Genomic DNA, 23,053 nt, shown 5'->3' with positions numbered 1-23,053 from the left:
GAGGTGCTGAGGCTTCTGTGCAATTTTCAGCCTGCAAGGCTGCGATCATAAGCTTATTCCAAATATTCATTACCAAGGTTGTTCTGATCATTCACATTCATATATGGTTGCTACTGTTGTTAGTTTATTGTTTTTAGGTGCTTGGGAATTAAGTTTGTAGCACTCTGGTCAAAATAAGGTAATTAAAAAATTATATATTTAGTCTTAAAATATCCTATACTATCATTCAAGCCATTAACAAACAAAGACTTTTTTTGTAATTGTTAAATCTTTTTGAGTTTGCCTTTACCATAATGAACAATGAAGAATGCAGCAGGAGACTGTTAGGGACGGACAACAACAGGGAAATGCCCAGAGAGGGGAGAACATGCAGGAAGCAGGATATAAGGTATAAATTCCACTGTGGTGATCAGGCTTTTGTTTCCAGCACATCATCACCGGAGTCTGTTCTTACCACCAAAAGCTTTTAAATATTGTTGTTTGTCAATTGTTTCTACGTGTAAGACACCTCTTTTTCCTCCTAAAATATATGCATTACTTTGTCCAGTGCGTTTTATGGTAATTTTCCTGCTATATTCTCATATTTTACTGGCTGGTAGGAAAAGTTTTCTGGAAAATGTCAGTAGCAACTGACTCAGTCATTTGCATTCTCACATACAGCCCCTCTGGAAAACGTCTGGAAAAAGCTCAGCGCATGTCTTAGATCAGCTAGAAACTGTGTGTTTAACCCACCCATGAGGTCACTGATGGTCTCGGAGCCCTGGCTGTGCTCCCTCCTCTCCGTCTCCAGAGCCGCCTGCAGGCTGATGCATTCCTTCTCCAGACTCAGCTTGCTGCGCTCCAGCACGCAGCCTTTGTCCTGCAGCTCGCGTACGTTAGCCTCCAGCTGCTGCAGCTGCTTGCTGTTCTCCGTCTGGGCTTTACGGAGCCTCGTCGCCGCCTCGGACTCGGCCCGCAGCAGCGTGTTGGCCTCTTCCAGCTGATAGAAGAAGAACGAAAGAAAAATGTTAGAAGTATTTCATTTAGTTACTCCTCTTCTCTTTTTTTGGTCTCTGTTAACATTTATGGTATGTTGTGACACGTGTACATATTTCAGATATAATATTTTAATGGGGGGGGGGGGCCCAGTGCCATATATAAAACACATTCTTAGAAGACCCTGTTCAGATGCATTTTCTTCTTTACCTTTAATTTCTGTTTATATCAAGGCTTTATTCCAAAATATCTCTATTTTGTACCAGTGAAACAACATATAATCTTATCTTCCTTTATATAGTAACATTTAAATTGAAATATTTGCAAAGAAAAAACTTCAACAAATATATTAAATAGATACAAAAGAACAGATTTCTTGACATTTAACTTCCCCGTTGAGTACCCAACACTGAGCAGCACTGACCTGTTTCTGTAGGTGGATGTTCGTCTCATTGGAAATGTGTGAATTCTGGTTTCTTCTCTTCATGTCGTCCAGCTGATCTCGTAGGCTGTTGACTGTGTGACACAGAAGAACACAGACCAACACATGAACCCTGCTTTCATGAAGTCTCTAGGTAAAGCTCATGCATGCACCAAGTTACTTATTTAAGATGTACAACAGAGACTTCAGTTGAGAAGTTTAAAATGTGTATACCTAGTCACCAACATTTGAAAAGAGCATGGATGCATAATTCTAGCAAAGTCAATTCTGATATTAATCCTTCATTATTGGACTGGTGTGTACGTTTAAGTGGTCTCTATCAGCAACCTCACTCCTTAATGCTACTAAATCACACAGGTCCTTTAAGCGTCTGAGTATCATGGAACAGGACAACAGTCAAATAAAAATGTAATAAATCATCACTGCAGAATATCAGCAAAGGAAAGTAAACTGATGGACAAAACAGAGTTTCCCCTTATCCTCTGGTTCCATTGTTTCCCCAATTCCTTCTGACCAGGTGATGGCAGTGTTATCCACAGTATCTCAGTCATAAAAGTATTTTATATAGTATAATGTATTTTCTATTACCAAAAGATAACATAAGTGTATTATATTCACACAAGAAGCCAACTTTGTACAGTATCCTGTTTAAACAAAAACCTGTCAACACATTAATTGTAGAAAGCATAAAATCTGCTTCCAAAATTCATTTAATTTTAGGATAACTAATTTGCTGCGTCACATTATTAGTATTACACATATTAGTGTATGGCATCTTGTCAGACTATAACTAATACAACTAATATGGTTATTGCCTTTAAACCTGCAGCAAAGAGACTGTAAGGTCTCATATTAGGAACTAAAAAAACGAAAGGTAATTAAAAACTAAATACCATTGGATTGATAAATCATTTAGTTTCATTATCTGGTTGTCTCACCTTCATTCTCCAGGCAGCGTTTCCTGTCCGCCTCGCTCTCGGCCTTTCGGTGACTCTCCAGGCTCTTGTGCTGCAGCAGGGCCTTTTCTCTCTCCAGCTGCCTCAGACTCGACTCCAGGTTCTTTCTCCCGCTCACCTAAAATCGTTCAAGAAACCCTGTTCAACATGTCCTGTAAGGGTTGGTTTTCACGGTGCTGTGATTTCACAACTTTATGAGCAACTGTTCCTGAGAATCCAACTGGGGTTTAACACTAATCCCAAACCAGACAGACATTTTAATGTGGCTATTAGAATTCTGCAAACGCTCCAACTGATCCTCACTGGATATGACACATTGGTATTTAACCGAAACATGTTAAAGTGTGGATAACTAGAAATCATCATTCCGACTTAAAGACTGTTGTTTAGGAAAGGCCATAAGAAAGGATGAAGAAGATGTAAACTATATATTATCCAACTGTAGAATCTGGGTTGTTGCTCAAGGATATATTAGTAGAACAAAGCCAAAAATATTCAAGTGGTCGGAGTCGGCTCTTAAGATTTTCTTTCATCATTAATTTACCTCGTCGTCATGTTCTTTAGAGATTTTGTCCAGACGACTGGTGGCAACTCTGCAGGAAGTAAACAGGACATTTATAAGACGCTTGACTATAGAGACACCGTTCTCTGACTGTGTTGTTAGTGCAGCAGCTACCGCACCTGAATTTGTGATCCAGTTCGTCTTTGACCTGCTTTTCATTATTCAGCTGAACCTCGAGGTGGCGAAGTTTCTTCTGCAATGCTACCGACTAAAAAGAAAAAAAAAATCAATCAATTACAACAAGCAGACACAACACATTTTCAAACTGACAATCACATTTATTCAGTTACTAATTGACGGTGTCGGATGATTAATCCGTTTTGTTTTGGTCCACTTTATCCCTCATATTCTGTCTGTGCCTCCCTCGTTGTGTGTGGCAGGTGAACAATGTCCACAAAATGCTGGACTCCTTTTTGTGGGTTTACCAGAAAAACCTCATATATTGTAGAGCGAATCAAACAAACACAACTTTGGACAGGTCCGGATAACTTCTATTTGTGTTGGTGTTTTTTATGAAGGTGTAAAGTGAGCGCGGGCCAGTGGGGAAGTGGGAGGGAGGACACACTGACAGGATACTACTGCACCGTCGAAGGTGACTGGGCCAAATGTGCTTCTGCCCTGATCCTGAAGCAGTGGTGGTGGACATTTTGCAGCAGTAACACATAACCATAGTGGAAACGATGGGATTTAAAACAGTCAACCGAGGTCCCTACCGGGTTCTGTCACTCCAGTCATCTCTTAGATGCTTCTTTTAATGTTTTTAACTGATTATTTGGGCTGCCTATGTATGCAGCAAGCAGACACTGAGCCGCCATTAGCATTCTTTTGGAGTTGTGATTCTGACTTGAAAAAAACGCGACTTCTGGAGACGAGACAAGAAAACCATTAACCCTCAAAATAAATACAATACTGTTTGGGACACACATGTTGCCAATTTCTGCAGATCTTAACTTTATAAAAAGGAAATTGAATTCTTGATTCCATAGACCACATTAACAACAAAGCCAGTTTTGCAATGAAAGTGGATCAAGAGTGAATTTATAATAAAACTTGGATCTCTAACTGTGGTGGGTGGCCGTCTATTACGACTCAAATCAGTACGTAAAACAGTAAATTCCCCAGATTAGCTTTTAGCTCAACCACTTACACTGACTTCTGCTCAAGTCTTTGTATGCGGCTAAGAACAGAAGAAATACTACAAAAGTATTAATAAATCATGGGATCAGGGAAAGAAATCCTCTTCTGAGTCATTTCCCTCATAATCCTTAATGCCTCTCAGTGCGACGAAGTAAACTGATGCCTGCCTTATTTCCTAAGAAGCTCGGGCCGGCCTGTATTACTGCTGCAGCTGCTTTGGAAGTGAAAGTACCTACCTCTCCTTTCGAAGTCTCGTGGGCCACTGAGGAATTGTTGGAGGCATTTAGTAATCTGAAGAAGGAAATGAACAAAATCAACGCAAAGTCAGGACCACAGCTGAGAATAAAAAAAATCTATAATCTATCTTTTGATGTATGTGGAAGTGTTGCGGTGCCAAAGATGACTGGGGACGGCTGGAAAAACTGACGACTCACTGATCTTCTTTGAAGTAGGTAAAGCCAACAAAGGGTAACTGATTTCCAACAAAGGCTTTAGGTGTGGGAAAAGTTTCTACATCGCCTTTGTCATCTTCAATCTCATCAAAGTTGCTGGTGTCTATGTCACTGCTCAGCTCTGGGACCACAGGAGCAACCGCTGGAGAGAGAGAGAGCGAGAGACAGACAGAGAAAGAAAGAGGGTAAGGGGGGAAATGCTGGAAAAGGGAAGTGCTGTGTAATAAAACTCTGAGAGGACTAATAAATTATCTTGTTTTTTTCTTCTGTTCATGTGGAGTTTGTATCTGAGTCATGCAAAAAGGCTAATTTTACGGGATCGGGTTAATTGTATTTTCATACTGTCTCTGATGGTGTCAAAGGTCCACTGGTCGTTCTTGAAGAAAGGGTGTCGCTTGATTTCCTCCACGCCGTTCCTGCCCAATCGCACCTCCCTCAAGACAAAGACAGTAAATGAGTTGTTGAGCAGTGAGCAGTGAGCAACACGTCCTTTTGTTGTGGTGTCAGGAAAACATGAACAACAGTCTTTTCTGAAAGTGACCAAACTAAAACTCAAACATCACAAACCAAACCCGCCATAAACATTAGTGTGCTAACCCTGGAACTCTTCATACCTGTCAGTCAAGAAGGCGCATATGATATTCTTGGCGTCTTTGGAGATCTCCACATCATCAGGGAAGTTTAAAGAGTTCTTATGGTCCATGATCTTACTGTACGTTCCCACCAGAGAGTCAGCGTAGAACGGTGTGTCACCTAAAAGCAGTTACAGAAAGTGAGCAGTAGAAACTACTCAATAAAAAACTATTTCTGTATTCTGGTTTGGTCCAGTCAATAGGACTTCATGAGGTGTTTACTGACCAACCAGCATCTCGAAGATGAAGACCCCAACAGACCACCAGTCGCATTCTCTCCCATAATAACCATCTCCACCCTGGGACTTGAGCACCTCAGGAGAGATGTAGTCTGGAGTCCCGACTGCTGTGTCACAGTGCACCATGCCGGTCTGCAGAGCAAAGCCAGGAATCAGTATAAATCAGAAACTCCCAATGTGATATTATAGTCTCACATCAGGCTGGAAAGAAGCTAAATCATGATCCAAAACTTGCTAAATGTCACTAGATGGCTTAATATGCTGATTAGGATACCAGTTATGTCATTATATCGCATTCACATCCTAATATGAGTCAGGTTTCAGCACTTTATCTGTTTGCTTCTCTCCTACTCAGTTAACAGAATTTCTGGTAAAACTGATCTCATTTGCATTTCTGCAAATGAAAATCATGCAGCTGTTACAGTACAAGTAGGAAACACAACCTCTTAAAAGGCTCATTTATGCTCGACTTGGGATATGTATACAGAATATATAATGGAAGGAGCATTCTGGACACGGCTGAAACAGTCAAAACAGAGCAATACCACCAGAAATCATAGGGGGCAGTGTAGCCAGTAGTTCAAGTGAGACAACCTTAAGACACGAGGATGAAATTTCAACAGAAGTGGAACTTTTTAGCTATATCTACTTGTAATAGAATTATACGCAACAGAACATGTTTCTTATTTCGTCTCTCAGATACTGCACAGTCTCAGCCTAGGTAGCAACATGCTTCTCGATCACAGGTCAGTGCTTTAAAAAATAATTAAACAGGTCTAAAAAGTGAGCAATCTAGTAACAAAGGTGCTAAGTATTCAAATCTGTCTGTAAACAATCCCATATCATGATGTTATTGAGACTCTTCAGTGGGGGAAATGTTTTGATTAAGCCCTGAAAAAGGCAGCAGTAGAAATCAACTTATTTTCAGAAGCCTGCCATGCTGCTTTAACTCACAGCGTCCATCTTCATGCACGTCCCAAAGTCGGCCAGCTTGAGGTGTCCGTGTCCATCTAGCAGCATGTTGTCCGGCTTGACGTCACGGTGGATGAAGCCCATTGAGTGAATGGCATCCAGGGCCATCACCACCTCCGCTGTGTAGAACTTGGCCCACTTCTCTGGCACGTCGTAGGTGCTGGTGAGATTGACCAAGTCCCCCCCTGGCATGTACTCCATCACCATGTAGAGGTAGTGCTCATCTTGGAAGGCACAGCACAACTGTACAGGGCAAGCACAAGCTCTCATTACATTTTATTACACATAATAAAATGTAAATTCAAGATATACATGTAGCAGTCTGCACAGAACTATTATCCTGTATATAATTTGAGGATCAAGGTAAAAAAAAAGACAAATTTGTCGCAATCTGAAAACATAGAGCCGAGTAGTGAATTATGAAATATCATACCTGCACAACCCATGGACTGTTGGCGAACGCCATTATGTCCCTCTCCTCCCAAAAAAAGGCGGAGTCTGAGCGCTTGATCATCTCAAACTTGCTCAGCAGCTTCATGGCATAAACCTTCTGAGAGACTTTATGTCTGACCTGCATTGTGGCAATAACAATAATTATAAATTAGGATTCACATTAAAACACCTTGAAAAACATTTTGATGAAGTTACATGGGGAGAGTAGTCAGTGACTGCCATTACTGTCAGGATGTTTCATCCTAACACAGGATGCCACATCCAATCAATGTTGTTCACTAAATTAACATTTTGGGCTCAGAATCGGCAGTTGAAGACAAGAGTATTAGATTCATTGGACTAAATGAAGAGGCAGTGCATTGTATGCACAAAGTCACAATTACAAGGATTTGCATGTAGTTTTCCTGAAAACCCAGGCAGAGAAATGTTCCCTCACATTGTTACCAGTATACTATTAGAGGGAGCTGAAAATAAAAACCAAAATATTGGAATATCCAGGTCTTAATGAAGAAATCGATTATCCTTTAAATACACATTTGCGGATTTGTGTGGGTATTACCAAATTTTTTTTGTTTTTTGTTTAGTATTATATGTATTTACATTGTGGTGCACACAACTGTTCATATTTTGGCTGGATCTTTTATTGTGGTTTTTTTTGCACTGCTTATTTTCCTGTAATTTGAGTCATGTACGTTGTCTATTATGATTATCAACTACAATCTAATTTTCTGATATCTTTCAGGCTAAAATATGTCTGGATATTTATTTTTAATCATTGCTATGGATGAGCGACACCAGTAAAGGGTTCTAAATGTTTTCCATTGAAAGAGGGCCTTGGTTTATTTTCCCTTTTTTTATATAAAAAACTAAATATTATCGACATCACATGATTGATTAATAAAATTAATACTCACCAGATGGACTTCACCAAACGCCCCTCGACCAATGACTTTAACTCTGTCAAAGTCTTCAGACTTCATCTGGAGGTCACGAATTTGTCCTATTTCTTTCTCATCTGAAGATCAATAAACAAACCATTAATAATGTTTTCAATAATAAATAAAGACAGAGGGTTTATATATCATCGGCCCTGCTCTCTGATTCTCAGCGGCACAGAAAAACTACTTACATCTGTTTAAGAAGGTATCAATGTTTTTGTTCTTGCGTAGTGCTGGATAGTCCAAGTCTAAGACCAGGGCGTTCATGGAGTCCTACATGGAGAGAACGAAAAAACATCATCAGTCATGACCTCATGTCATTAACATCCTCGTCTGCCATCTCACCATCATCTCAGGTTTCTGGTTCTCATTAAAACCATGAATGGTAGTGACCATCTACTTGATGAAAAATCAGCAAACAAATACACATGACAAAGGCTGTAATGTATCAGGAAGTAGTTGCAACCAGTTACATCACAACAAAGGGAATTAACAGTGGGAAGCAATCGCCTGTCGTCACTATATCTTCCTCCTCTGCAAAGACATCAGATGCAGCATAAAAACTCATAAACCAGAGCAGATTGTGTGCAGTCACACAGCATTTTACAGAGCCACTGAGTCATCAGCTGCTCTTATCACCTCTTTCCAGTAAACAGCAGTAAGTGTAAGTAATTAAGACAATTTGTGTTTTTTACGTCGAAAGGTGTGTGTTGATCATAAAAGTTTAAAACACCACACTGCAAGTCACTGTGCAAAAAATACACAACCAATTCTTGTCTTCTCCTCCCATACACGCAGATGCACAAAAAGTGAAATATGATGAAGTATGATTTTCAATTTCAATAAAGTTTTCGATGCTTTATGTAACCCAATACTAGACAAAGTATACGTGATTTTTTAGAGTGTGAACGTCTGATGCTGCCAAGCTACACCGGAAATTCAAACACAAAATGAAATAGACAAAGACTTTATCAATGATTTGTGACTTTTGAAGTAGGACAGCTACTCATAAGTGGTATTGATAAATGATCAGTTGTTTGCCTCTATTTGCATGTGTTTTCTTCTGTTGCAGTGTATTAAACTCTCTGAATAACATCTTGATGAGAGGGTCCATACTCTATACTAAATAACACAAAACTGGCAAACATTAAACCTTGCCATTAAAGGCAGTGGAGAGCAGCATGAGGGTGGAACACCACCGACTGCCTGTCTAAAAAGTTTATTTTCTGTATATTTCACTGTGCAGAACAAAAACTGTTCCACACCACCGCACACAGCAAAGTCTGAATTTAAACAAACACCTTCATCCAACTTGACTGACTGATTGCATAAACAACTCTATGCAGAGAAAAGAAAATGGTTTTAACTGACAGATTTCTTTCCCTGCGAGAGGGAAGTGAAGCACGATGAATAATTTTTCCATCTGCAGTTGCCTTCTTGATTCTGCCTGTGATGATATTCATCTGCTGACAAATGATGAACACACTGTTTGTGTGACCTTTATGAGGCAGTGGGTGTGAGAGATGAACCCACCTCTATATGAGGTGGGGAGTCTGTAGTTAGAAACTGCATTTACCACACCACTGGCATTTGGCACCTTCTACTGTTGCTGATATAAAAAGACCATGGTTTGCTCCGGGTATTGCAATGATTTGTGAGCAAGTCTGTCAAAGGTGTATAACATGTCACCAGTTCTCACTCCACAGACAGAATGTGTGTCATACGCAGCCCCACCAGGTGCAGCGGTTGGGATCTGGTCCACAGCACTGCAGCAGTGTGTTAACTTAACTAGACACAAGCTGATTATTTGGAGCATTAAATCGTCTTATAATGGACCTGGGGTGATGTAGGGAAACAATTAAATAAGCAAAAGGCAGACAGACGCAAAGCCCTAATTGTTACAGTCTGTAAGCGTGAGGAAGTCATCTATCAACATCTGGCAGCTGTGCATTCCTCAACCATCAATGAGGAACTTTCTGAACATTAGATCAGGCCAAATGTTACAACAGAGAAGACAATAACCCAAGTCGGACCCAGCTCTGTAAACTGGTGTCTTTCTCCCATTGTTGCAGTGACATATAGCATGACAACTTGTTTCATGTTTCCTTCTCTGTCTCTTTTGCCTATTTCTGCAACTCTCCCTCCGTCTTATCTGCCTCTCCTACTGCTCCCTCCACCATTCTCCGCTTGGCTGCAGTCCGTCTGCAGTGAGATGCACCCTCGGTTTCATCATCTCAACTTCACTTCCCCATTAAAGGACTGACCTCACACAAAACTACTATTTAAGGAAAAAAAACACACGCCGGGGGTTGGAGAAGGGTTGCAGAGTGTGTGTGCACGTACGCAAAAAACGCACACACGCACAAGGATCTCCCTCCGAGCACGACGGGACAGGAAATGATCCACCCCACCCCGGGGCTGGCAGATAATTTTGGTGTGTCATGAAGCTGGTCCCTGTGTGCAAGTCATTTCCTCTGAGCCTGCATTCTCTGCTACGGCCACTTCATTTGTCTGCAGCCAAATAAATATGGACATGCATGGCAGCTGCAGATATGACTATGTGTGCAATGCATCTGTTACCTGCAAGTTCTTCAAAGCAACCTCAGAGACATAGCCGTATACTGCGTATGCAAACTCTAGGCCATGATGTCTGTAAAGCTACTTTCAGACATGCACTGAACTCCAGATATTCTCCTGAAATTATCTGGAGGGCTGTATGTGGGAATGCAAACATTCACCGAATTCACAATGAGGGTTAGGGCAGGGTAAGGGAGCAATATTGAAAAATAAAATTAAAAAAAAACAGAATACAAACATCTCAGGATGAAATAGAGGTGCTATACACATACGCTGACCAAGATGTCAACTTGGAAAGACATTGAAAATTTCCATTTTCTGGAGTTTGTGTCTGAAAACGCCTGAGGTCTCAGCGAGGTCAGGGATGCTGCTGAAGTTGCCACTAACATTACTGTAACACTTGTGTGAAGCTACACGAGAGAAACAAACACAAACACCCGCACTCAGCACAAGTTAAATAAATAATCTATTAACACCTTTAAACTCTTAGCATTTATTATAATGGTAATATGTGTGTTTTGTAAACTCGAATTATAATTGATCTACAAAAACATAAGTATATCCTTTTAAAAATAAATGTTATCTCATCTCAAAGTAAGGACTCTATTTTACATGTTCTTATTGATTGTATTTTAACAGCTGCTATAACTTTGTACCTGTATATCTAAATAACTCACCTTTGAACTGTAAGTATACTTTTTATGTAGGTCTATGATTTTATGAGAAATGAAAGATTGTTTGTTTATTATAAATTCACTTTGTCATTATCATTTCAATAAAAGGTTCCATAACAATTTATGGTCCAAACCTCAGCAGCCTGTGGGTCCATGCTAAAGTCTATTAGATGCTGTGGTGCATTTGCTTTTCTGTCCAGTGCATTGGCAGGAAAACATGTATGACGCACTTTTAAACCAAACAGAGATCCAGTGTCGCTAAACTGTTCAGAAGTGTTGTGTGTATGGAGAGGAAAGGGTCATGTGAGCATGTGAAGAAGAACAGCAATCTATCATCAACATATAGTTACAGTCTACGGTTGTAGGTGTTACAATCCCGACAACAAAGCAACATGGCAGGCACTCGCATCAGAATCACAAATTTCCAACTTTGGACATGAAAAAGTAAAGGGCTAAGGAAGTTTGTTGACAGTTGCCATCTACATAGTAAACACTGTGTTGCTACACTATGTTTTGCTACATTAGCAAAACATTCCCCAGTCTGCAAACTTGCCCTCATGGCGACACTTTATCCGTCCGTCTGTCATTTCTATATCTCCACATTAAACAAGATAAATCAAGCATGGAGGAAGGACAAATAAATACATGTTACCCTGGTGACTGGTGGCTCTATACATCTCTGCAGAAGAGACAGAGAATGATGTTAGTTCATCTTTGTGACAGCTTTGTTTTGCTTGCTCTGCAGATCAGCTGAACTTTAATATCTGGATTATATGGATCGAGACAGAAAAGGGGGGCAGTCTGAGTTGTGTTTATGAGGATGTAAGTCAACAGAAACCTTTAGCCTGTGCTGACAGTACTATTCAAAGTGTGCAGGACGTTCTGTTTTTGAAAATAGGAGATATTCCCATATGCTTTATTATCGATTTAAGTACTTTAATAAACCACATTACAACCTTTTTAATTTCAGGTTTGCAGGGATTCCGCGGGTCATGCATATTCAGCTGTTCAGTGCATTGGGGTTACACCAGAGAGATAGTTGGACGCAGCTGCTCTAATCTACTTCCATTAGCGTTACTGTTAAAAACAATGGCAACAAGGCTCTGGAGGACATTTCTCAGCTATTTATAAATATTAAATAACAGACACGTGTCTGGGGAAGTGTAAAGCTCGATCCATAATTTAAACTTTAATGCATCTGACATATCTGGACCTACTCCAGACAGCCATTGATCCCCCCTTCCTTGTGCACGCTCATGTTAGTTTCAATTATGACAACAGGAGCGTTTTTGTAACAATCGATCTAGATAATTATAATCCCTGATGTCAGTTTCCATAGAACACTTTGACACACAAGACATTTTTCCTGCAGCTACTTCCTGGACTGATAGGAGTATTTGTCCACTTAGGCTTATCAGTATAAGTTGTTATGTATCTATTAGATTGCACTCCAGCATGTTATCTCTGCTATACTGCAATCCAGCCAATGGGTTATGGCTGGTTGCTAAGCAACTCCTGCAAAATACAAAGAGTTGAACAGAGTTGAAGCTACAGAGAAGCAGCAGGCAGGAGTTTTATAAGCACATTCTATCCTTTTCCATTTTATTTACACAACCTGCTGTTGACATTACAGAGCTGTCGGTCGCCCTTTGCCTGCTTCCACTTTTTAAATCACCCTATAAAAAAGCCACGTGGATGCACCACTCAGGAATGAGATGATGTTAACCTGAAAGGAGCTAAACACAATAAATCACCCAGCTATTCAAAGCCTCTCCTGCTCCATCTGCAGTCTTTCCCAAAAGGACTAGGCCAATGCCCCTCTCATCACTAGGCATGTGGAACAGAAACAAGCAGCACTGCTCTGGGCTTTAAAAGGATTGAGCAGAAAGTTAATGTTTTGATTGAATTCCAGCCGTTTTAAAAATAGTTGTGGGGATAAATTGTGGGCCAGGCAGAGAGAGGGGGCCGTGCCAGGCTGAGCCCGTAAACTCCTCGAGAACGACACAACAGCAGGAATCCTGCAGTGGCCCCACAAATAGCACTGCTAATGTCTCCACAGGGAATGACAAGATTATGTCTTACTCTTGTGTTTGACAGATTTCTGTCCCATGTTCTGTGCCATACGCTTTTTTGGCATCTGTGCTTTATTATTAAGTACAGTGAGGAATGTGCCATGGACTGAATGAGACAGTAAACTCCTGCTGCATGTTAAACTTAAATCAGCTGTTTAAAAGTTAATAAATGTTCCACTGAGGGAAATAAAAAAGTGATAAAAGAAGAAAAAATTAATTATGGCAGTGATCAATACCGGCTCTATCTGCCATCCAACCATGCACTTTTATGTCCTGGGTTTATTGTCCATATTTTACCAAATAAACACAAACACAACCTAAAACTTGTGCAATATCAGGTGTAAAATATGTAATTCTATTTTTAATAAGGTCCCAAAACAAATCAGAATGGTTGAAAAGGTGATTTGATGTATGTAATAAAATGATACTGTATATCATCAGTTTATATAGTACAAATGCTGGGGAGGGTTTGTGTGGAGTTTATTTTTTTAAAGCTGCCTGATAATAGGTGTTGGGGAAAAAAATTCAGTAAAAACTCACTCGTTAATTATGCTCATAATTCCAGTCAATGGTCAAATTCTGTGCCGAAGGGTCACATTTGGATAAAAGCCTTATTTCGAGGGAGCCATGAGCACTAAAGGCTGGGCACTACTAGATGAACCTACTGATTATTTACTCAATGAAGCAATTGATCATAAAGTTTAAAGAGGTCATAAAATTGCAGTAAATGCCCATCAGAAGTTACCATAGCCCATAAATACATATTAAAATGTCATAATTTGTCTGACCAAAAGACCAAACTCAACAGATATTCCGTTTGTTTTCACAGAAGAGCAGGAAAGACAAACATACTCAAGTTTGTGAAGCTGGACTCAGTAAAATGTGCTTGTAAATAAATGTACTATCAAAATAGTTATCGAAAAAGTTTCTGGGGAGACTAATTACGTAAATTGAAATTACCACAGGCTTTATTGACCTGGGGCAATAAAGAACATAGAACAGAATAGTCATAGTGAGCCAAGTGAAAAATAACCCAGGGTTGATGTCATTAAGATTGTTTTCATTTTCGATCCTTTGGTAAGAACATGATTAAATCTTTGTATAAAAATGTTCAGCACTGGCACAAACTATTTGAATTAAAGCTGCCAGCTTCAAGTCCAAAACACTGCTCATCTAAACTCTGCCACACGTACACTGTACAAATGTTCTTGTTTGGGTTTGTTGAAGGAAATGAAAGCTGTATGAACACAGAGACAATCATAACTGTTTGTTAACGTGTCCTATTGTTCTGTCGTTGCTGCTGGATGCAGCTTGTGTGTTGCTAAGATCAATTGAATAATGTGTTTGCTTGTGAAAATAAATACAAATGCGTGTCCATGAACTACTAGAACTAGAACTGTGCATATGTGGGTGAGAGAAAGTGTGTGTGTGTGTGTGTGTGTGTGTGTGTGGAGGAGGTTGTTTCACCAGCACGTTGTGATGGAATGATAATTCGCTGAGGCCAGATGGATGAGTTATGCATTATGTGTGGGAGACTTCTCTTCTCTGCTCTGCTCACTCACGCAATCATTTTAGAACTAAAAATACCCTAAGATGCAGGTATCAAACTCTTAGACACAAGCACACACACAACCAAGTGAACACTTTGCACAAGACCACAACTGACTTGAGGATTCAGGATTTTGCACATGCAGCCACCGTCCACAGCAGTGGACATTGAATAATACAGTTCACATCCCCGTTACTTTGATCAATGTGGGAAGTGAAAGTTCTTCAAAAGTCAAACACTCTAAAAAAAAAAACTATGCACAAAGATTCCACACTTGGTCCTGTTTTATTGCCCAATGCTATATTCACACTCTTAACATAAATGGTTTTACTAAAATCACACTGCATTGCTCACGAATGTACTGCTGTGTGCACGGCCAGCTCCTCAGCCACGGTCCTCATGTCTAGACATGGAGATCCACCAGATTAAGACAGATCTCAGGATGTATTCATATGCTTTCACACGACAACCATGAACCACTGTAAACACAAAGACATCCTATTCCAGGTTTGCTTGTACAGTGGATGTCACATGTTTATTTAAGGTTTCATTATACAACTGAAACAGATGGGCAACTCAACTGAGGCATAGCGTTAGTTATAATAATTTGAGCTTAAGCAATGTTTTTGTTTTTGCTGGACACGCACCATATCCATTAATTTCTCGAGCAGAAGTTCATCCTCATTTTTTACATTCCATCTCACATCCCTGAGAGGTGGATCTTGGACCTGCTCATGCCCTGTGCTGTTTGTCCAAGGTCTTATATAATGTGTAATCAAGGTGCTGTAAAGTATGTGTATATATGTTTTGTGTGTGTACTTAGATTTTTGTTTGCCATGAAGCTTTTGTTTGCAGGATGGGGAAATCCTTTTGCCATTAATGCAAAAATAACAAGGATCCCGATTTTTCACTGAAGACATTACTTTGTAAATATTGTAGACATAATGTGCCAGTACAATAGTTAACAGCAGTGTGTTGTACTGTGTAATGACAGCAGTAGATCAACTACAATCTCACCACCGAATTGAGTGCCATGTGTAAAATAAACCGACAAATAGACACATGTAAAAATATCAACTCCTTGAAATGGGAAATAACATTTACTATTACTTCAACTTACAACTACATTGTTTGGTCCAAAACCTTCTGACTTTTCAGTTTAGTCCAAACCAAATTAACAGGTTTGAAAGGTCCACACCAAACAACCAAACTTTAGGCCGACCAAAAGAGGTTGTCTCGGTTACGATCAAATAACCATGGTTCTTTTTATTTGCAGTGTGAACCTTTTTTTTTGCATAGCTTGGCCTATTCCAGGAAGCTGAGAAATCATTAAGCAACAGAAGAAGAAAAAGAAGTGAAGGAACTCACAGGATTGGCTGTGGTCTTCAGTTCTGACGATATAATGTTTGAACTCTGAGGACATTCATTTTGATGGTAGAAATTAGGGATGGGCATTCGATTAAATTGTCTTAATCGATCGTCGGGAGAGTTAATGAAGAATTTTCGATTAATCATTAATATTTTTATATTAAAATTCACTATTTATGGGCTGTTAAAATGCAGTGAAAATAGAAAAAACACAGCGCATTTCCTCATTGAGGTCTTTATTACAAGATGAACAACTCTCGTGGCAGTTAAACGGGTTCAAGGGTAACACTTGTAAATATGCGCTGCTGTACTCTTCAGCCCCGCTGAGCGAGCAGTTAGCCGCTGAGAGCTAGCTGGACTCCGCGGCCCTCGACCTCTCACTCTGGTTGTTGTCACGTTCTCACTCCCGGAACCCCTCCACCAGACCCGGCCCTGTCCGGGTCCGAAGAGGCTAGCTTTTGAGCTAGCCTCCGCTAGCTGCGGAGCTCGGCTTCATGTCGCACGCGGACCCTCAGTCTACAGGGAAGGGAACCCGGAGAGACCCGGGTCTGGGTGAGGGGTTTCGGGATTGATGACGTGACAACAACCGGAGAGGTCGAGAACCGTCAAATCCATCTAGCTCTCAGCGGCCAGCCGCCGGTCCCCCAGCGGGGCTTGTAGAGTAGAACTCCGGACTGCTTCCTACAGCTGCTAACACTGTGCTGCGTTTAGGCAACTCGGGTATTCTGACCTCCTACTCATGCGCTCATGGAGACGTATAGCTTTGCAGTGTTGGCAGTGAACGCAACAGAATTTCGTCGAAGACAAAATAATGTCATGGACGAAATTCTTTATGATCAATTAATCGATCGTCGATTAATTATGCCCATCCCTAGTAGAAATAAAATATATATTGCAGAAGCAACCAAATTAACTAAGTGAACTGGTTCTTGTATTCGCTCACTTTGTTAGTTAGCAAATACAATATCCGAATTTACAACACCTGTCTACAAACAAATGAATGTCAAGTAAAGGTAGAAGCATCTCGCGTAGGTGATGACGGTGCATGCAGGCAAAAGTCTTAAGTACCCTCCGTAAATTGCAATGTGAAAACAAAACTTAACGGAGCAGATGTACACTATAGGCCTGATCTACTAAGATCCCAAATAAAGAGCGCTTAATTGAATGTGCATTGTAAAAGATTGCACGTTTTGATTGAGGGCGTTTTGTGGGTGATCTACTAAAAATAATTGCGCAAATGATAACAGCTGCAAACATGGTGGAGGCAGTAGTATTAAAATTAGTAATTTGCATGCGTTACTGGTTTCTGCCATGCAGCATTCATGAGAGCCGAGTGACCGCAAGCGCAAAGAGAAATTGAATGCCATGGAATTGGAGGTGTTAGTAGAAGAGGCAAAAAAAACGTGTTGTTGAGCTACAACAAAGAAATTAATATAACTCAAAGCAACTCGATAGGGGAGAGTATCTGCGAGAAAGTAAATCTCACGTTTTACATGAGCAAATCTTTAGTAGTTCAGGCCCAATGTGAACAACTCTTTGATAGACCCAGGTTAACGGTTTCCAATCTTTGTCCGAGCTATCTATACTAACACGCTGCAGTCTGTATCAACATAGGATTTGTCAAGTTCTCAATTTTCTCATCTAACCCTATAATAAGAATAAACTGTAATAGAAGGTAAAGCTCCTGCAGAAAAAAACTTAAGGGAAACGCACTTACGAAGTATTTGCTGCTCACTAAAGCACTTTAATACATTTCCTGGTTCTGACCAATAAACATGGCTGGACAATATATAACTTTTGAGTCGAGTGTGACATTTTCATTTTCAGACTCCAGGAGGGCTTCCAGACCAAGAAGACACGGGTATTCTTCACTGGACTGGAGCAAAAACCACCAAAAAAACAAAACTAGCCCGTCTCACCAGAGGAGGTGTGGAGCAGAGAGACTGGCTTGTTTTGCAGAAAAAAAATTGGCTGGGGCCACCGTCCCCAGTGCCTTATAAGGCAGTGTTTCTGTCCAGCTAGCACGCTGAAGCTGGGACTGCTGTTGCTTGCCTGAGAGCAACTCAACTGCACTCCAGAGACAGATCGGACACTCAGGTTGACTATCAGGGTAGGGACACAGGGGGGGTATCCCCACCTCCCTGAAGAGCTGCACGTGGAAGGGTGGGCGGGTGGGGGAGAGGCAATAAGATAAGAAGAATGGAAAGGAACAAAGAGGATTGAGGAAAAAGTCAGTCAGGAGATGATGGGTGGGATGAGTGATGGTGGGAGTAAGGGTCGGCCAACTTCTTAAAAAAAAAAATCACAACCTTTATGAACAAACAATCCATGATCTGAACTCTGGTTTCATCTTTATCTGTCCAGAACATCCAGACACAAACCAGCCTACCGACTTATTTACAACACAATATTACATTAATGACATTGTTTTCAAAATGCTCATTGAAACCGGATTTGAACTTATTTCAAATATTAAGGAAAGATGTAATAAGCAGTCAATTAATAACACAACATATGCAACAATGATAGATTGTTGTAAGTAATCAGAACTCAAGTAGAAAATGATCGCAAAAGTAGTAGAGCCACTGACATTGAGTCCTAATCTGCCAATGATGCTCCTCGTCATGCATATGATACAATTTTTAAATTTAGCACAGCCATTAGTAAGCATCATTCTGTTCTGTGAGCATAGCGTGGGTGCACATCATTTTGTTATAGTACTAGCAGGACATTAGATTGGGAACTTTTTCAAAAACCGGTATAAAATCGTCAGATATTTCGACCCCTTGTAGGAGATGGGTGGACAAATCTGGGAGAAAGAAAAAGAGAACTAACACTAAGCAAAACAATATAAGTGTATTACATGACTAAATGGATTTGTTCCCCAATTCTGAATATGGAGAGCATTACACTGAATGAACATGAGAGTATGACAGGGTCTGCCCCAGACTGAGGATCTGGAAGACATCACAGCAACTCTTAGCTTTCCATAATCCTTCACCCTTAAGTGCTGTGCATGAAGTTATCTGGCTGTACCCAGGCTGCAGCTGAATCCAAAAGGCCCTGGACCTGAGCTACAGTTAAAATACCTGCAGTGTGTTTAACAAGCTGGAGAGGAGGGGCTGGCCTGTAGGCTGAGGGAGAGCCAGAGCCAGAGAATAAGAGATAAGACTGAAAAGTGAAAGGGGAAAGTGCAGTCATTCGCAGGGACTTTGAGCCCCATATATAGCTGCCAACTATTTACTCAGTGAGGTCATTTCCTTTAGGACGGCAGAAAGGCAACTTAGGAGACTTGCAATCAAGTGTCCGTATTTTTTTTTTTATCTCGAAAAATGCCCTTTCTTTTGCTTGCCCTCAACAATCACTCCTTGTGCTTGGAGCTGCCAAGTAACTTCAGTCAGCAGTGCCGTGTTGCCAAAAACAGATCACCACAGTTTGCACAAGGGGGAAGAATGCTGAGACTTCAGGTTACATCCAATCGAATGCTGATCGAGGCAATATAGTGATTTGTCGCTTTTTTTGACTGCAGTGTAAGGAGGCATTAAAGCTCCATTTATGTGATTTTTTTCCTCTAGCTATTCTGGAAAGCAGGACTAAATTAGAGGGTCTTTAAATACGACATTATTTACAGAGAAACCTCTGCTCCCTGAATCAAATTATCTGAGAAGTACTATGCTTTATTTACTAGCTCATAAATGTTTTCAAAGGAAGGTCACTGAGTTTGCTTGATAGACGCTGCAGATTCCTCCCAGACAGCTTTTCTTATCCTCAGATTAGTCAGCCCACTGCTCCTGAAATTAATTACCGACTTTGTCTTAATAAGTTGTTATATAGGAGAAGACACAGAAACAAAACAAGCACCTTCTCCTAGTTCTATTTCTGTTTTTTCGCTGTTGCTATGCCACAGTAGCAGGGGCTACGTGTGTGTACCAAATATGAGCCTGTTTGCAATTATTGTGGTTCCTGAAATATGCATGTTTTTATTCCACCTGCAAAAAAGCACATTTCTGAGCCCTCTGTGTCTGTGTGTGCGTAAGTGTGTTTGAATCACTCCGAGAGAAGCAAAACTTCTTGATCCCAGTGACAGCGCTGAGGCGGCTAAAAATGGAAAACTGCAGCCTGTTCTCTCCTACGCATGCTTCCCACTCAACTTTTGTCTCAAACACTCAACACCTCTATCTCTCTCTGGCCTGCATGCAGGAAGTAAACACCACTGATCTCCTAGCAAATATTCTGCTCAATGTTGGAAGAGGCAATAGAATAGGGGAGCCTTAAGTAGCGTAGAGGGGGAACCGGGAAGGAGACGGACAAGGGGGGCCCCAAGCTAGATGGGGCCCATTAAAAGGGGTGAGGTGATGCTTTTTAAGATAGACCTGACAGTGTGTTTGCCCTCTGTCAGATCCAGTTAGGGGGCCCAGAAATTCAAACACCACCACTCTAACACATGTAAGTTTACAGCTAAAGAAGGCACTGTGACACTGTGCTGGCTACAACGGTGCACAAAGTACAAAGTGTTCAGCGTAGGGAAAAGCTCAAATGTTAGTGATTCCAGCTTGCTCTGGAAAGCACTGCATCTTAAATTCAAATTTGTTAGTTCCTGTGGAGAAAATATCCAGAACCAACGCCAGAATTTAGTTTTTTGGCAAAGAAGTGTTAATCTGAAGTGTCAGAAGATCATCTTTCCAACCTTTACCCAATGTCAAAGAGATACACTGGTATAATGGAAGAATGTTTCCACCGCCTTATTCAGCTTTGTCATCACTAAACTTACCAAAAAACATCTGTCAAAGGGCACATTCCTTAAACTTCCTTAGTACACAGTTCAGAGTATTGCACTAAGTCCTGTTTCCACTGCATTGGGACAAATTCCCAAAAACAAAGCACCAACTACTACCATTCACATGCTACAAACATCAGTCAGGACCTGTATACTGCTTGGGTCTTTAAAATTACATTTAGATTTGGAAGATTAGGACAATTCATTGGGCTCAGCAGACATTTTAAGCGTGAAAGCAAGCAACTGTTCATTGGCTGGTCGCAAGCTATGGGAAGGACATGTAAACACATATTTTAGGGATAAGGAAATAAGCAAATATACGAAAATCAGGGTCAGATGTGTACCAATTCATTTTTTTTTAAAAATAATGTCATGGATAGCATGCTCTGTTGCAATGTTTTCCGGTGATTTTGCTGTTTTAAATGTAATATAATAATACACATTTTAGGATTATATGATTACGTGGGTTTTTTTCTTTTTTAAATCAGATGTGAGTTTGTTTTGTTACTCAAATACACAAACAACTGTTTAACAGTGGGTGGACACCAACTTCCTAATCATCTATCAGTGCAGGGAGACCAGTGGGACCTGAGTGGGTGTGAGGATCTCATGGGCCGGGGGAGGACCCAGGTCTGCTGGGCCAACTGTTACCAACGCAGGAGTTGAATTAGTTAGTAATCCCAACATATATTAGAAATATACGTCTCCATAGAAACACTGTGAGTGGGGGGGATTCTCCCTGCTAGTTAATCCTAATCTGTGGACTCGCCTCACAGAGCTGCACCGTCTGCACTGTCCATCAGGCCTGTCCTGTCTGCAGACTGTCTGTCCACCATGAGGACCTCACTGTGACTGATCCTCCAAATCAATGCATCAGTACAGCAAAGCATGCAAATACAAGACAGAGAGAGAGAGTGTGGGGGGGGGGGTGTATAACTTGCAGAAATCTGATGGAAAATAGTAAACTATGCTACAATGCACGTCTCAGTCTGCCTGAGGAAAACAAGCGAGCTAGCAGCTCGCAGCAGGTCACAACTGGGGAATAACAAGAGGGGGGAAGTGGATGTAAATACCAACAGTGTAGCGTTACTGAGGTGTGTGTGTGCATACGTGTCTAGCGTTTCAGCGACTACACAACATGGCATCATCCATAATCGATGAGGTGTCTCCCCACTTGACTTACCAGCAAACTTTCCAGGTTGACGGAGCACCGGGGGTCTCGGATCATGCCCTCCAGCTTCTTCAGCCGGGGTTCCATCCTCCTCTCGGCGCCCAGTGACATGACTGCGCTCGTTTCCACCAACCTCGTCGAGACAGGAGTAGTTTAATGAAGTTTGTACATGTGTGGACCCTCTTTGTTCCTGGCTAATGGCCGTGGGCCTAGCGGAGCAGCCCCGGGCTCGCAGCCCACCCAACTCGCCTCCGACAGGAATACAGTGCACAATGAAAAGATTCCCAACGCGAGGGAAACACTCCACACACGGTGAAAAGTGGCAAAGTGAGCGGCCCCCTCTTGTCCGCCAGCGGTTGAGCTAATAAAGTTCACATTTGAATTCCACCCTCAGTTCAATGGAGGAGGCATTTTTTTCCCCCAAACTCGGCGATAAAGTTTGAATTTGGACACCGCAGCAACAGGCAGCGGCGGCAGGGCGTTTTCTTCGCCCCCTCTCCTCCCCTTCCCTTTGGGGCTCCGCTTTAAAAACACACACACACACACACTTCGGACTCGCTTCTTCCAGGAAAGCCCGCTTCGGTTCAGCCCATTCGCCGGGGAGTCGGGAGTCTATCCCCGGTGCTGCCGCAGCTCGGGACGGGCGACAACGTCTGTTCTCCCGCGCTGAATCTTTAATAAGCTGCCCTCGCTCTCTTCCTGGATTTCTTCTCGCATTTTCGCATCTGTCCTCCTCCTCCTTCTCCTCCCTCCTTGCTCTTCTTCTTCTTCTTCTTCTCCGTCCTCGCCTCAGGCTCCAGGCGAGAGCACATTCACGAGTTTAGCTCGGAGAGAAAAAGTCCTCCAGCGGCTGGATTCCTGCTCGTTCACTCACATCTACACAAACACTGAGTCTCAAGTCTTTTCCCTCCCCCTTACAGCAACACACCGAGGACTCCGTTACCCAGAAGCCACCTGTCCTGTCCTGTTCTCCTGCACCTCTCTCGCTCTGTACCTGTATTTGACTCGTTTATACCTTCATGCTAACATCATATATAAAAACACCATATAATAATTCACTATAATAGGATTGAAGCCAAGAAAACAATTTTACGAATTTCAGTTACA

The 23,053-nt window shown here is 41.4% G+C and overlaps 1 protein-coding gene across 2 annotated transcripts in view; it reads right to left on the bottom strand.

Moving 5' to 3' along the window:
- The window catches only part of rock2a (rho-associated, coiled-coil containing protein kinase 2a), a 37,190-nt gene extending 14,371 nt beyond the window's left edge, over positions 1–22,819 (bottom strand). For both annotated transcript variants that reach the window (XM_061083363.1, XM_061083364.1), the window contains exons 1-15: positions 21,959–22,819; positions 7,950–8,031; positions 7,735–7,835; positions 6,801–6,938; positions 6,350–6,610; positions 5,383–5,527; positions 5,139–5,277; positions 4,867–4,958; positions 4,507–4,666; positions 4,309–4,363; positions 3,055–3,143; positions 2,918–2,966; positions 2,356–2,491; positions 1,400–1,491; positions 733–979 (exon numbers count right to left, since the gene is read on the bottom strand). In XM_061083363.1, the coding sequence (XP_060939346.1) occupies positions 733–979; positions 1,400–1,491; positions 2,356–2,491; positions 2,918–2,966; positions 3,055–3,143; positions 4,309–4,363; positions 4,507–4,666; positions 4,867–4,958; positions 5,139–5,277; positions 5,383–5,527; positions 6,350–6,610; positions 6,801–6,938; positions 7,735–7,835; positions 7,950–8,031; positions 21,959–22,057 (1,885 nt within the window). In that variant the 5' untranslated portion in view covers positions 22,058–22,819. The remainder of the gene's footprint in view (positions 1–732; positions 980–1,399; positions 1,492–2,355; positions 2,492–2,917; positions 2,967–3,054; positions 3,144–4,308; positions 4,364–4,506; positions 4,667–4,866; positions 4,959–5,138; positions 5,278–5,382; positions 5,528–6,349; positions 6,611–6,800; positions 6,939–7,734; positions 7,836–7,949; positions 8,032–21,958) is intronic.
- Between the last annotated feature and the right edge of the window lie 234 nt (positions 22,820–23,053).

This window comes from Limanda limanda, chromosome 12, assembly GCF_963576545.1.
Source record: "Limanda limanda chromosome 12, fLimLim1.1, whole genome shotgun sequence".
Lineage (NCBI taxonomy): Eukaryota > Metazoa > Chordata > Actinopteri > Pleuronectiformes > Pleuronectidae > Limanda > Limanda limanda.
The sequence above is the reverse complement of the archived record's forward strand: the minus strand, read 5'-3'. Positions and strand labels throughout refer to the sequence as shown.